This window comes from Salvelinus alpinus, chromosome 11 (genome assembly GCF_045679555.1).
Source record: "Salvelinus alpinus chromosome 11, SLU_Salpinus.1, whole genome shotgun sequence".
Classification (NCBI taxonomy): Eukaryota; Metazoa; Chordata; class Actinopteri; order Salmoniformes; family Salmonidae; genus Salvelinus; species Salvelinus alpinus.
Genome location: NC_092096.1, coordinates 8,362,181 through 8,377,120, shown reverse-complemented (window position 1 = coordinate 8,377,120; position 14,940 = coordinate 8,362,181). Strand labels below are relative to the sequence as shown.

Here is a 14,940-nt window from a genome sequence, read left to right as displayed (position 1 = left end):
CGCATTCCAATCTGCTGTAGTAACAATCCATTGTAATAGTCCATCATGTTTCCAGGAATGAGAGCCAGTAGTAAAATAACTCATTTAAATAGACTGCTAGTTTGATTTGATCCTACTGTATGGACTCAATTTCGCGTAATCTGATTTTGTTCTTGTTCATATTTGGAGATATGTGCCTGTGGCGCTGGAATCTATCCCACAATGCACCAGTCATTACCTAACTAAGAAGTCCACAGTAGACAGCTCCCACTATAGTGCCAAGCTGCAAAGTCGAAATTGGAATAAAACGTGAAAATGTATGAAGACGTCAATTCGCTTTTTGCTCGTCATTTAAGCGTAGGTCAGGCACACGTTTAGGAGTATGGTTAATATTAGCGTTAGTTTTGAAATCCGATTTTTAAAGAAGATAAATTGTAGAACTTCCGGGTTTTGCAGCTTGGCCAGATAGTGACAACCCCTCAGACAGGCCAGCGGTGTGTTCTCCGTTTCTCTAGTCTCACTGAGTTGTGTTCACAGCTGATGCACGGACACGGGACGGACCGCAGGTCTGCCAGTGGGTTGACGATCTGCGTTACTTTGTTGTCCCTGCTACTTTTTACAGGTATGTGAACGACATTTCGATTCGTAGTTTATTTATTAACTGTTGCAATGGCATGATAAATATTGGAGTCTGTGTAAAGATTGTCGTGTTGTTTTTAAATGTCATTTTGTTTCCAGAGTTTTCTGCTCGGGAAAGTGGCGCTTGTTGACCGTCCACTGTCCATAACAAACAATGTCCTTGTCATTTGATAGCTAACAATACAGGGTAGTTTTGAGTGAGACACCAGTTGCTGAAATAGCCTATTTAGTTCTAATACACAGTCATGCACGTGCAGGCTACAATGTTATCTTTGCTGTAACGACATTCTCACTTAAACGTGGCAACAGTTCTTGGCGGATACATTATATTAAAAAGGTGAACAAATGTTGTATCCAGCGTCAGTGTAATCGGATACAGTAGCAACATAGCTAGTTATGTTACTAGACCAAACGTTACAGAAGAGCTGACCACTTGACTGTAGTCTATAATGACTGTAACCGATCGCATTTTTAACATGACGCACTTGTCAGCCTTTGCTTATGAAGGCTAAACGGTACTAGGAATAGCTCGAACCAGGGTTAATGTCAGTTCATTCACTACAGCCTCCGTTATAAGCATAGTTGGTAATATGGCATGGGCATTTAAAACATAATAGAACGGAATCTGGAACATAATAGAACGGAATCTGGAACATAATAGAACAGAATCTGGAACATAATAGAACGGAATCTAGAACATAATAGAACGGAATCTAGAACATAATAGAACGGAATCTGGAACATAATAGAACGGAATCTGGAACATACGCCTACTGTATTCTATTCGTATTATTGACTGGCTGAGAGTTAATTCATCATGTGTAAGTGGTGGTTCACCTTGAGTTGGATGTCAGTCAAACCCATAATAAATATTCACACAAATTCTAGAATGAGAATTATTCTATGGTCAGACCATCCATGAGATGTCTGATAAGGATCGACCTTACCGACCTACATAGTTAACGTTACTAGGTTATCCGTAGGGTGTTGAGGTTGGCTGAGGGGAAACTATAATTTCCACGCTGTGTTTTAACATTTAGAAACGTCAGTAAACATTGCTTGTGAAACATTTTTCCAATCATATGCTAATATGCCCCTTATCTTTTATATCAGCGTAACATCTACTTACTGTGGCAGTGTAGCCCAGATCCATAAGCTGTCTCCAGGTGACTGCACTTCCTCCTCAGTTAGTTTACGCACAGGTGTTTAAAGCATGCTAATTATCCCAGGTGGTCACCGCTGTCTTCCCTAAACAAGCGCTGTAACATGGATATATGGCCGTGTGGGAACACTGACCCTAACCCTATAAAAGCGTGTAGTAATTTAACCATTAACAAAAACAAAGGATTTTTCCCAGTTTAGAAAACTGTACCTCAATTTTTATTTTTTTAATATTTAACGAGGCAAGTCAGTTAAGAGTAAATTCTTATTTACAATGACTCCTACACCGGCCAAGGCCAAACCCGAACCACGCTGGGCCAATTGTCCGCCGCCCAATGGGACTCCCAATCACGGCCGGATGTGATGCAGACTGGATTTGAACCAGGTACTGCAGTGATCCCTCTTGCACTAAGATCCAGTGTCACTCGGGAGCCCGAGTGGTGTTTAACCGTTCAGAACGAGCGTCGGGGCTCATAAAAAACCCCCCGACCAGAAGATACTATCGTCAATAGGCGCTAAAGCAGTTGGAGTCCATGAATGGAATACAGTAATCCCTCGTTTATCGCGGGGGTTACGTTCCGAAAATGACCCGCGATAAGTGAAATCCGCGAAATAGAAAACTTTTTTTTTTTTTACAATTAGCAACTATTACATGTATACAAATACAGTGACTCACGTGTAGGCCGTTTCGTCGACATTATGGGTTTAGGAGATGTTCGAAATTACAAGATAATTTGGCCAACTTAATGTAAATTTGCCAAGCTGTTTTATGTACGTACACATAACTGCACGAGACGACAAAATGATAGCACAATTCGTAGCATGTTTTGATACAAGAAGCGGGAGTGAGTTTTTAGCGAATCAGAATGCAGAGCACAATGCACCAAAAAAAAAAAAAATGCATTATGAAAATCCGCGAAATAGCGAATCCGCGATAAGTGAACCGCGAAGTGGCGAGGGATCACTGTACACAGTTGCCTACCTACCCAGTTACCTGTTAGGCCACCCAATTCTAACCGGTCTGTAATGTCACTCATTTACATTAATATAGTAGTAACAAAGCCATTAAAACATCATAAAATCACCACTAATCAACTAACAAAATGTGCAGCATCATTCACCACTAACACAAGGTTGCTGTTTGGTTGGCTTTGGCTGTGGTCTGTCGTCTCTGTCATTATTTGGCAGCACATCCTACCCATTAGAGGGCTTGGATAGCCCAGTCCTTCTTAAGAGGGTTGGGATTGTTAGCTTGGATAGCCCAGTTCTTAAGAGGGTTGGGATTGTTAGCTTGGATAGCCCAGTCTTTCTTAAGAGGGTTGGGATTGTTAGCTTGGATAGCCCAGTCCTCCTTAAGAGGGTTGGGATTGTTAGCTTGGATAGCCCAGTCCTCCTTAAGAGGGTTGGGATTGTTAGCTTGGATAGCCCAGTCCTTCTTAAGAGGGTTGGGATTGTTAGCTTGGATAGCCCAGTCCTTCTTAAGAGGGTTGGGATTGTTAGCTTGGATAGCCCAGTCCTTCTTAAGAGGGTTGGGATTGTTAGCTTGGATAGCCCAGTCCTCCTTAAGAGGGTTGGGATTGTTAGCTTGGATAGCCCAGCCCTTCTTAAGAGGGTTGGGATTGTTAGCTTGGATAGCCCAGTCCTCCTTAAGAGGGTTGGGATTGTTAGCTTGGATAGCCCAGCCCTTCTTAAGAGGGTTGGGATTGTTAGCTTGGATAGCACAGTCCTTCTTAAGAGGGTTGGGATTGTTAGCTTGGATAGCCCAGCCCTTCTTAAGAGGGTTGGGATTGTTAGCTTGGATAGCCTAGTCCTCCTTAAGAGGGTTTGGATTGTTAGCTTGGATAGCCCAGTCCTTCTTAAGAGGGTTGCAATTGTTAGCTTGGATAGCCTAGTCCTCCTTAAGAGGGTTGCAATTGTTAGCTTGGATAGCCCAGTCCTTCTTAAGAGGGTTTGGATTGTTAGCTTGGATAGCCCAGTCCTTCTTAAGAGGGTTGGGATTGTTAGCTTGGTTAGCCCAGTCCTTCTTAAGAGGGTTTGGATTGTTAGCTTGGATAGCACAGGCCTTCTTAATTAAGAGGATAGGATGGCCCTCTCCTTAAGCAGTTATTGTAAATTGTGTCCAAAACAAAGGCTACTTAGCACAATAATCACTGCTTGCCTGCCTGCTGTGCTCAGTCCCAATGCTGCCATACTGCTACTGCATCAACAAACTGTACCCGTTAGCCATGTCGACGTACTGTAGCCGTTAGCCATGTTGACATACTGTAGCCGTTAGCCATGTCGACATACTGTAGCCGTTAGCCATGTCTACATATTGTAGCAATGTCTACATACTGTAGCCATGTGGACATACTGTAGTCGTTAGCCATGTTGACATACTGTAGTCGTTAGCCATGTTGACACTGTAGCCGTTAGCCATGTCAACATACTGTAGCCGTTAGCCATGTCTAGATATTGTAGCCATGTCTACATACTGTAGCCGTGTGGACATACTGTAGCCGTGTGGACATACTGTAGCCGTTAGCCATGTCGACATACTGTAGCCGTTAGCCATGTCGACATACTGTAGCCGTTAGCCATGTCTACATACTGTAGCCGTGTGGACATACTGTAGCCGTTAGCCGTGTGGACATACTGTAGCCGTTAGCCGTGTGGACATACTGTAGCCGTGTGGACATACTGTAGCCGTGTGGACATACTGTAGCCGTGTCGACATACTGTAGCCGTGTGGACATACTGTAGCCGTTAGCCATGTCGACATACTGTAGCCGTTAGCCATGTCTACATACTGTAGCCGTGTGGACATACTGTAGCCGTTAGCCGTGTGGACATACTGTAGCCGTTAGCCGTGTGGACATACTGTAGCCGTGTGGACATACTGTAGCCGTGTGGACATACTGTAGCCGTGTGGACATACTGTAGCCGTGTGGACATACTGTAGCCGTGTGGACATACTGTAGCCGTGTGGACATACTGTAGCCGTTAGCCGTGTCGACATACTGTAGCCGTGTGGACATACTGTAGCCATGTGGACATACTGTAGCCGTGTGGACATGCTGTAGCTCTATCCTAATAGTAGAATAGTAGACTACAGTATTCCATCAGTCTAATAGTAGGCTACAGTATTCTATCAGTCTAATAGTAGAATAGTAGACTACAGTATTCTATCAGTCTAATAGTAGACTACAGTATTCTATCAGTCTAATAGTAGACTACAGTATTCTATCAGTCTAACAGTAGACTACAGTATTCTATCAGTCTAATAGTAGAATAGTAGACTACAGTATTCTATCAGTCTAATAGTAGACTACAGTATTCTATCAGTCTAATAGTAGACTACAGTATTCTATCAGTCTAATAGTAGACTACAGTATTCTATCAGTCTAATAGTAGGCTACAGTATTCTATCAGTCTAATAGTAGAATAGTAGACTACAGTATTTTATCAGTCTAATAGTAGACTACAGTATTTTATCAGTCTAATAGTAGACTACAGTATTCTATCAGTCTAATAGTAGAATAGTAGACTACAGTATTCTATCAGTCTAATAGTATTCTATCAGTCTAATAGTAGACTACAGTATGCTATCAGTCTAATAGTAGACTACAGTATGCTATCAGTCTAATAGTAGACTACAGTATGCTATCAGTCTAATAGTAGACTACAGTATTCTATCAGTCTAATAGTAGACTACAGTATTCTATCAGTCTAATAGTAGGCTACAGTATTCTATCAGTCTAATAGTAGGCTACAGTATTCTATCAGTCTAATAGTAGAATAGTAGGCTACAGTATTCTATCAGTCTAATAGTAGAATAGTAGACTACAGTATTCTATCAGTCTAATAGTAGAATAGTAGACTACAGTATTCTATCAGTCTAATAGTAGAATAGTAGACTACAGTATTCTATCAGTCTAATAGTAGACTACAGTATTCTATCAGTCTAATAGTAGAATAGTAGGCTACAGTATTCTATCAGTCTAATAGTAGACTACAGTATTCTATCAGTCTAATAGTAGAATAGTAGACTACAGTATTCTATCAGTCTATTAGTAGGCTACAGTATTCTATCAGTCTAATAGTAGACTACAGTATTCTATCAGTCTAATAGTAGAATAGTAGACTACAGTATTCTATCAGTCTATTAGTAGGCTACAGTATTCTATCAGTCTAATAGTAGACTACAGTATTCTATCAGTCTAATAGTAGGCTACAGTATTCTATCAGTCTAATAGTAGACTACAGTATTCTATCAGTCTAATAGTAGGCTACAGTATTCTATCAGTCTAATAGTAGACTACAGTATTCTATCAGTCTATTAGTAGGCTACAGTATTCTATCAGTCTAATAGTAGACTACAGTATTCTATCAGTCTAATAGTAGACTACAGTATTCTATCAGTCTATTAGTAGGCTACAGTATTCTATCAGTCTAATAGTAGACTACAGTATTCTAATAGTAGACTACAGTATTCTATCAGTCTATTAGTAGGCTACAGTATTCTATCAGTCTAATAGTAGACTACAGTATTCTATCAGTCTAATAGTAGGCTACAGTATTCTATCAGTCTAATAGTAGACTACAGTATTCTATCAGTCTAATAGTAGACTACAGTATTCTATCAGTCTAATAGTAGACTACAGTATTCTATCAGTCTAATAGTAGACTACAGTATTCTATCAGTCTAATAGTAGACTACAGTATTCTATCAGTCTAATAGTAGACTACAGTATTCTATCAGTCTAATAGTAGACTACAGTATTCTATCAGTCTAATAGTAGGCTACAGTATTCTATCAGTCTAATAGTAGACTACAGTATTCTATCAGTCTAATAGTAGACTACAGTATTCTATCAGTCTAATAGTAGACTACAGTATTCTATCAGTCTAATAGTAGACTACAGTATTCTATCAGTCTAATAGTAGACTACAGTATTCTATCAGTCTAATAGTAGACTACAGTATTCTATCAGTCTAATAGTAGACTACAGTATTCTATCAGTCTAATAGTAGACTACAGTATTCTATCAGTCTAATAGTAGAATAGTAGACTACAGTATTCTATCAGTCTAATAGTAGACTACAGTATTCTATCAGTCTAATAGTAGACTACAGTATTCTATCAGTCTAATAGTAGACTACAGTATTCTATCAGTCTAATAGTAGACTACAGTATTCTATCAGTCTAATAGTAGACTACAGTATTCTATCAGTCTAATAGTAGACTACAGTATTCTATCAGTCTAATAGTAGACTACAGTATTCTATCAGTCTAATAGTACCAGTAGGCTTGTCTTTCTATTGTGCCAGGAGAGCTGCTGTGCTGGGAGCATTATACACTGTTTGCTGAGCTGAAGGTTCTCTGGGTCCCTTGGGACTGTTTCTCTCTTATGCGAGAGAGGGAGAGAGAGAGAGAGAGAGCACTCAGCTTTAGTCCAGCCGCAGAGCTCAGCCTCAGCTCTATATAAGGCCATACTAGTTCTATATTAGTTCCAGAAGCAGCCAGATGGCTGGGCTAACTTGTGTTTATCACGTTCCACCTCCTCACACATTTTTGTGAAGTTCAGCTTCATTCAGTGTAGTTTGCAGCTACTGTGAGGTCTTTGAACTGGTATTTCGGCTTGTTTTGGTCTTGTCTCAACAACGATGGTCCTGTTAGCCTACGTCAGGGTTTCCCCATACTTGGTCCTCAGGAACCAAAGGGGTGCACGTTTTGGTTTGTGTCCCAGCACTACACAGCTGATTCAAATAATCAACTAATCATCAAAAACCATCAAAAATCAAAACGAGCACCTCTTGGGGTCCTGAGGACGGAGTTTGGGGAAACACTGGCCCACTGAGCCCTCTCCTGTACTCCCTGTTCACCCACGACTGCGTGGCCATGCACGCCTCCAACTCAATCATCAAGTTTGCGGATGACACTACAGTGGTAGGCTTGATTACCAACAACGACGAGACGGCCTACAGGGAGGAGGTGAGGGCCCTCGGAGTGTGGTGTCAGGAAAATAACCTCACACTCAACGTCAACAAAACAAAGGAGATGATTGTGGACTTCAGGAAACAGCAGAGGGAGCACCCCCCTATCCACATCGACGGGTCAGTAGTGGAGAAGGTGGAAAGTTTTAAGTTCCTCGGTGTACACATCACGGACAAACTGAATTGGTCCACCCACACAGACAGCGTTGTGAAGAAGGCGCAGCAGCGCCTCTTCAACCTCAGGAGGCTGAAGAAATTCGGCTTGTCACCAAAAGCACTCACAAACTTCTACAGATGCACAATCGAGAGCATCCTGTCGGGCTGTATCACCGCCTGGTACGGCAACTGCTCCGCCCACAACCGTAAGGCTCTCCAGAGGGTAGTGAGGTCTGCAGAACGCATCACCAGGGGCAAACTACCTGCCCTCCAGGACACCTACACCACCCGATGTCACAGGAAGGCCATAAAGATCATCAAGGACAACAACCACCCAAGCCACTGCCTGTTCACCCCGCTATCATCCAGAAGGCGAGGTCAGTACAGGTGCATCAAAGCAGGGACCGAGAGACTGAAAAACAGCTTCTATCTCAAGGCCATCAGACTGTTAAACAGCCACCACTAACATTTAGCGGCCGCTGCCAACATACTGACTCAACTCCAGCCACTTTAAAAATGGGAATTGATGGAAATTATGTAAAAATGTACCACTAGCCACTTTAAACAATGCCACTTAATACAATGTTTACATACCCTACATTACCCATCTCATATGTATATACTGTACTCTATATCATCTACTGCATCTTGCCATCTTTATGTAATACATGTACCACTAGCCACTTTAAACTATGCCACTTTATGTTTACATACCCTACAGTACTCATCTCATATGTATATACCGTACTCTATACCATCTACTGCATCTGCCATGCCGTTCTGTACCACCACTCATTCATATATCTTTATGTACATATTCTTTATCCCTTTACACTTGTGTGTGTGTGTAAGGTAGTAGTTGTGGAATTGTTAGGTTAGATTACTGTTGGTTATTACTGCATTGTCGGAACTAGAAGCACAAGCATTTCGCTACACTCGCATTAACATCTGCTAACCATGTGTATGTGACTAATAAAATTTGATTTGATTTGATTTGTATATTCACCTAAATCAGAACATTTAAAGATGGCAAATGTGTTTTAAAATTAATTAATTAAGGACAGCTTTATAAATAAATATACATGTCAGGCTCACGTTTTGACCCAGTGTCAGCGAGCGTCTTTTGTGGACCTCTCGATAATGCTGTGAACCTTTGAAAGGTTGTCTGGTTTTCTTCTCTAGTTCTGCCACCCTGTGGTGGATGTTGGTACTGCAGTTAGACTGCTGAGTTCAACTGCCACCCTGTGGTAGATGTTGGTACTGCAGTTACACTGCTGAGTTCAACTGCCAACCTGAGGTAGATGTTGGTACTTCAGTTTTGACGGCTGAGTTCATCCTAGGAATGTTATCTCCTTATCCGAGCAACAACAATTCAAAGTAAACCAGCAAGCCCTTTTAGTCATGGCTAATATACTGAAGATATCAACATGTATACCGAAAATAACAGATCTACAACTCTAGTGTTCCTGAACATGTCAAGGCTGCTTGGTTTGTACTAACCATCTATGCATATCTCTCTCTCGGTCACACACACACCACACCACACCACACACACACCACACCACACCACACCACACCACACCACACCACACACACACACACACACACACACACACCACAAACACACAGCAGGTAAAGCCTTGCTTAAGAATCACATCTCCAGATTCACCACTAGATGTCTCTCCCTCCACACACTAACTCACTGTACCCTCACACACACACACACTATCAATCTCTCTGTGTATCGCCACGACAGCTTGCTTTGTAGCCTGTGGGGTCCTGAAATGTGTGGCACTGTCCAACATCACACACCACGCTCCTACTCAGCCACAACCCCTCCCCTCTCTCTCTCCTTGTAGCTTGCTCTGTCTGTCTCTGATTGTGTGCCTGTCCTGCCATGGCTGTCCTGCTAAGGCGTGTGGGCCGTGTGTCTCTACAGTTGTCCCTGAGACAGACCAGGACCCCCCAGAAGGCCCCGCTGCTAGCCACTCTTCTAGGTAGAGTAACCACCACCTGACTATGTCATAACCCCAGGTTAGGGGGACTGTGTGGGAGTAGGATTAGATGCTGTCAGTCTCGTCACACTCCAGTCTCTCCCCGTGCTACAGCCAGCGCAAATAGAGCCCCACAAAGTCATAATACCCAGAAATCCTAGCGGTCAAACAGGGAAAAGGTTCCAATTGTTTTGAAAAATGTAATTGTCCGAGAGAGAGATTTACATGGTTATCAAACCATCACATCAGGGTAAGGCTACACGAAACACAGCCATTATTTTAAGGGTTTCTAAGATCCCAGATGGGGGGAAAATAAATGGGGGGGAAACAATTGGAACCATTTCCCTGTTTGACCTCTAGGTTTTCTGGGTATTATATGACTCATACTGCAGTCCTCTATAACCAGGCAGTGTCCAGAGGTTAAAGACAGCCATGCAGTACATTATATGTTACTTAACCAGGCAGTGTCCAGAGTGTAAAGACAGTCATGCAGTACGTTATATGTTACTTAACCAGGCAGTGTCCAGAGGGTAAAGACAGTCATGCAGTACGTTATATGTTACTTAACCAGGCAGTGTCCAGAGGGTAAAGACAGTCATGCATCACGTTATATGTTACTTAACCAGGCAGTGTCCAGAGGGTAAAGACAGTCATGCATCACGTTATATGTTACTTAACCAGGCAGTGTCCAGAGGGTAAAGACAGTCATGCAGTACGTTATATGTTACTTAACCAGGCAGTGTCCAGAGGGTAAAGACAGTCATGCATCACGTTATATGTTACTTAACCAGGCAGTGTCCAGAGGGTAAAGACAGTCATGCATCACGTTATATGTTACTCAACCAGGCAGTGTCCAGAGGGTAAAGACAGTCATGCATCACGTTATATGTTACTTAACCAGGCAGTGTCCAGAGGGTAAAGACAGTCATGCATCACGTTATATGTTACTTATTGTAAATAATCTACCAATAATAATGACATGTATCTATAATCCTGTAGTAATAATGAACCCTCACATTCTGATGTCGTCCTATACCTGTCTCATCCTGACCTCCTGGGTCAATGTCGTCCTATAACTGTCTCATCCTCACCTCCTGGGTCAATGTCGTCCTATAACTGTCTCATCCTGACCTCCTGGGTCAATGTCGTCCTATAACTGTCTCATCCTCACCTCCTGGGTCAATGTCGTCCTATAACTGTCTCATCCTGACCTCCTGGGTCAATGTCGTCCTATAACTGTCTCATCCTCACCTCCTGGGTCAATGTCGTCCTATAACTGTCTCATCCTCACCTCCTGGGTCAATGTCGTCCTATAACTGTCTCATCCTCACCTCCTGGGTCAATGTCGTCCTATAACTGCCTCATCCTCACCTCCTGGGTCAACTTCAAATGCCTTAAACAGGAGGGGAATACTGCATTCTGGATCAATGTCGTCCTATAGCTGTCTCATCCTCACCTCCTGGGTCAACTTCTAATGCCTTAAACAGGAGGGGAATATTGCATTCTGGATCAATGTCTTCCACATGGCCTCTGGCCTTCAAGGCTCTCTGTGTCCGTCTGTCCATTCTCCTCTTGTCTGTTAACCAATCGTCCTACAGCATCAGCCCTGTTAACCAATCGTCCTACAGCATCAGCCCTGTTAACCAATCGTCCTACAGCATCAGCCCTGTTAACCAATCGTCCTACAGCATCAGCCCTGTTAACCAATCGTCCTACAGCATCAGCCGTGCATGAAAAATGGGGACGTCGGTCGGTGGATGGATCAGACCCGTCTGTCTGTCTAACAGTGTACAGTGATTGAACTGTGACCTTTGACCTATGTGTTGTTTCTCTCTCTCCCTCTCTCCCTCCCTGCCCCTCTCTCTCAGCCTGAGTAGCATAGCCCTCCCCCATCCCTCCCTTACATCCCTCCCTCCTAGACAGGGTGTGTCCTCTCTCTCTCTCCTCCAATCAGCAGACAGGAGCAGCCAATCAGAAGCAGCCATGTCGGGGTTCAATCTGCTACACCTGATCACCAATGCCAAGCCTGTTACTCTGAAGCCGTGTGGGGTTCCTTCAGGTTGAGCTGGGCGCTGTGTGGTGTGGTGTGGCGTGGTGTGGTGTGGCATGGTGTGGCGTGGCGTGCCTGTCTGCTCTGCCCTCTTCTGGCTTTTCATCTCCTTGAGATGTGATGTTTTTATGAAGGGTGTGTGTGATGATTTTTTTGTCTCCTGCAGAAAAAAACACCACCTACAATAGTATTTATTAAGTTAATGTTTTATCATTATTGTAATTATTGTACCATTTAAAGTCCTTTTTTCATAGGATGTTTACAGCTGGCAGGTTTATTTGCCATATGTAATAAATACATTGGAAATATGAAAATATAGAGATACAAAGTTATTTATTTGAAAGCTTTGTGATTGTGGTGTTTTACTGCAGTAGGCAATAACAACCCTTCTGACATTCTGCCGTCTCTTCTCAGCTACGAACCCGCTGCCTTTTCAGTTGGTCATGGAATAACCAGTAACTCACTGCTTGCCTTCCTGTTTTAGCATCTAACACACTGTGTGTTCTTCTTTTTAATGCTGTTTCTGCTTGACTAATATCAACTTCTTTTATCTGGAGAGATCTGGGTTTTAGACGTGTAGAAAACCAGCATCTTACATTCTTCACGTCACTCCTGTACTCGTCTAATGTCGGAGGGTTTAATATGGCGCTATTAGATTATCATTATTAGTTTATTGTTCATACATTAGACATGTTTCAGAAGCCAATTACCTGGTTAATTCCTCTGTGACCTGACGTTGACCTGACGTCATTTAGTTCACTGTTTTGTGGCTACAATACCCTTAAAGGATTGCTCACAGTCATCGATGAAATACCACACTGAAGCTCTGCTCGGTCTGGCTCAACACAGACTGATTGGGTTGGGAGAACCACCTAGAGGGAGGGAGGAATGGAAGGAGGGGGAGAGAGAGACAGACAGACGGAGGGAGGAAGGGAGAGATGGAAGGAGGGGGAGAGAGAGACAGACAGACAGACGGAGGGAGGGAGAGATGGAAGGAGGGGGAGAGAGAGACAGACAGACAGACGGAGGGAGGGAGAGATGGAAGGAGGGTGAGAGAGAGAGACAGACGGAGAGAGGGAGGGAGAGATGGAAGTAGGGGGAGAGAGGGAGAGATGGAAGGAGGGGGAGAGAGACAGACAGACAGACGGAGGGAGAGATGGAAGGAGGGGGAGAGAGAGAGACAGACAGACGGAGGGAGGGAGAGATGGAAGGAGGGGGGGAGACAGAGAGACAGATGGTGGAAAAGGAGGTAGAGACAGACAGACAGACGGACGGAGGGAGGGAGAGATGGAAGGAGGGGGAGAGAGAGACAGACAGACGGAGGGAGGGAGAGACAGACGGAGGGAGGGAGGGAGAGATGGAAGGAGGGGGAGAGAGAGAGAGACAGACAGACAGACGGAGGGAGGGAGGGAGGGAGAGATGGAAGGAGGGGGAGAGAGAGAGAGACAGACAGACAGACGGAGGGAGGGAGGGAGAGATGGAAGGAGGGGGAGAGAGAGACATACAGACAGACGGAGGGAGGGAGAGATGGAAGGAGGGGGAGAGAGAGAGACAGACAGACGGTGGAAAAGGAGGGAGAGACGGACGGACGGACGGAGGGAGGGACGGACGGAGGGAGGGAGGGACGGACGGAGGGAGGGAGGGAGGGAGAGACGGACGGACGGACGGACGGAGGGAGGGAGGGAGGGAGGGAGGGAGGGAGGGAGAGACAGACAGACAGACGGTGGAAAAGGAGGGAGAGACAGACAGACGGATGGACGGAGGGAGGGAGAGATGGGAGGGAGGGAGGGAGAGATGGAAGGAGGGGGAGAGAGAGAGAGACAGACAGACAGACGGAGGGAGGGAGGGAGAGATGGAAGGAGGGGGAGAGAGAGACATACAGACAGACGGAGGGAGGGAGAGATGGAAGGAGGGGGAGAGAGAGAGACAGACAGACGGTGGAAAAGGAGGGAGAGACGGACGGACGGACGGACGGAGGGAGGGAGGGAGGGAGAGACGGACGGACGGACGGAGGGAGGGAGGGAGGGAGGGAGGGAGGGAGGGAGAGACAGACAGACAGACGGTGGAAAAGGAGGGAGAGACAGACAGACGGATGGACGGAGGGAGGGAGAGATGGGAGGGAGGGAGGGAGAGATGGAAGGAGGGGGAGAGAGAGATGGAAGGAGGGGGAGAGAGAGAGACGGAGGGAGGGAGAGATGGAAGGAGGGGGAGAGAGAGAGGGAGAGATGGAAGGAGGGGGAGAGAGAGAGACAGACAGATGGTGGAAAAGGAGGGAGAGACAGACTGACGGACGGAGGGAGGGACGGACGGAGGGAGGGAGGGACGGACGGAGGGAGGGAGGGAGGGAGAGACGGACGGACGGACGGAGGGAGGGAGGGAGGGAGGGAGGGAGAGACAGACAGACAGACGGTGGAAAAGGAGGGAGAGACAGACAGACGGATGGACGGAGGGAGGGAGAGATGGGAGGGGGAGAGAGAGAGACAGACGGATGGAGGGAGAGAGAGAGAGACAGACGGAGGGAGGGAGGGAGGGAAGGAAGGAGGGAAGGAGATAAAAAGAAGGTGGGGGGATGAAAAGCCATAAGTTTGACAAGTTAAAATAAGCAGGCGGGGGCAGCAGAGAACAAACCTTGCTTACAATTAGGAAACAATATTTACACTTGAGGTTAAAAAGCCAGGATGTCTGAGAAATGTGCTAATTTGGAGGGTTGACCCCCAGCTACATCAGAGCATGGACCAGGCTACAGTCACAGGGGACGCATTCCAAGGGCTCTTCCCTAATGGCACCCTATTCCCTATATAGTGCACTACGTTTGACCAGAACGCTATGGTCGTTAGGGGCCACATTCCAAGATGAGTTCTTTATTGGCTCTCAGAAAACAGTGGTAGTTTCCCTCATTCACTTTCATCTCGGTAGGACCTCGTCCTTTGGGGCGGCAGGTAGCCTAGTGGTCAGAGCCAGTAACCAAAAGGTTGCTAGATCGAA

General features: G+C 45.0%; 1 protein-coding gene across 32 annotated transcripts in view; it reads left to right on the top strand.

Moving 5' to 3' along the window:
* Nucleotides 1-215: 215 nt before the first annotated feature.
* msrb3 (methionine sulfoxide reductase B3) overlaps nucleotides 216-14,940 on the top strand; it is a 56,146-nt gene continuing 41,421 nt past the window's right edge. For 25 of the 32 annotated variants that reach the window (XR_011666803.1, XR_011666790.1, XR_011666801.1 and 22 more), the window contains exons 1-2: nucleotides 220-601; nucleotides 9,771-9,908. Coding sequence is in view for 7 of the 32 variants with exons in the window: in XM_071331646.1 (XP_071187747.1) it covers nucleotides 9,809-9,908 (100 nt within the window). In the remaining 25 variants the exon portion in view is untranslated. Of the gene's footprint in view, nucleotides 602-9,770; nucleotides 9,909-11,773; nucleotides 11,965-14,940 lie in introns of those variants that run through there. The other 7 variants (XR_011666805.1, XM_071331648.1, XM_071331652.1 and 4 more) reach the window with 7 other exon arrangements.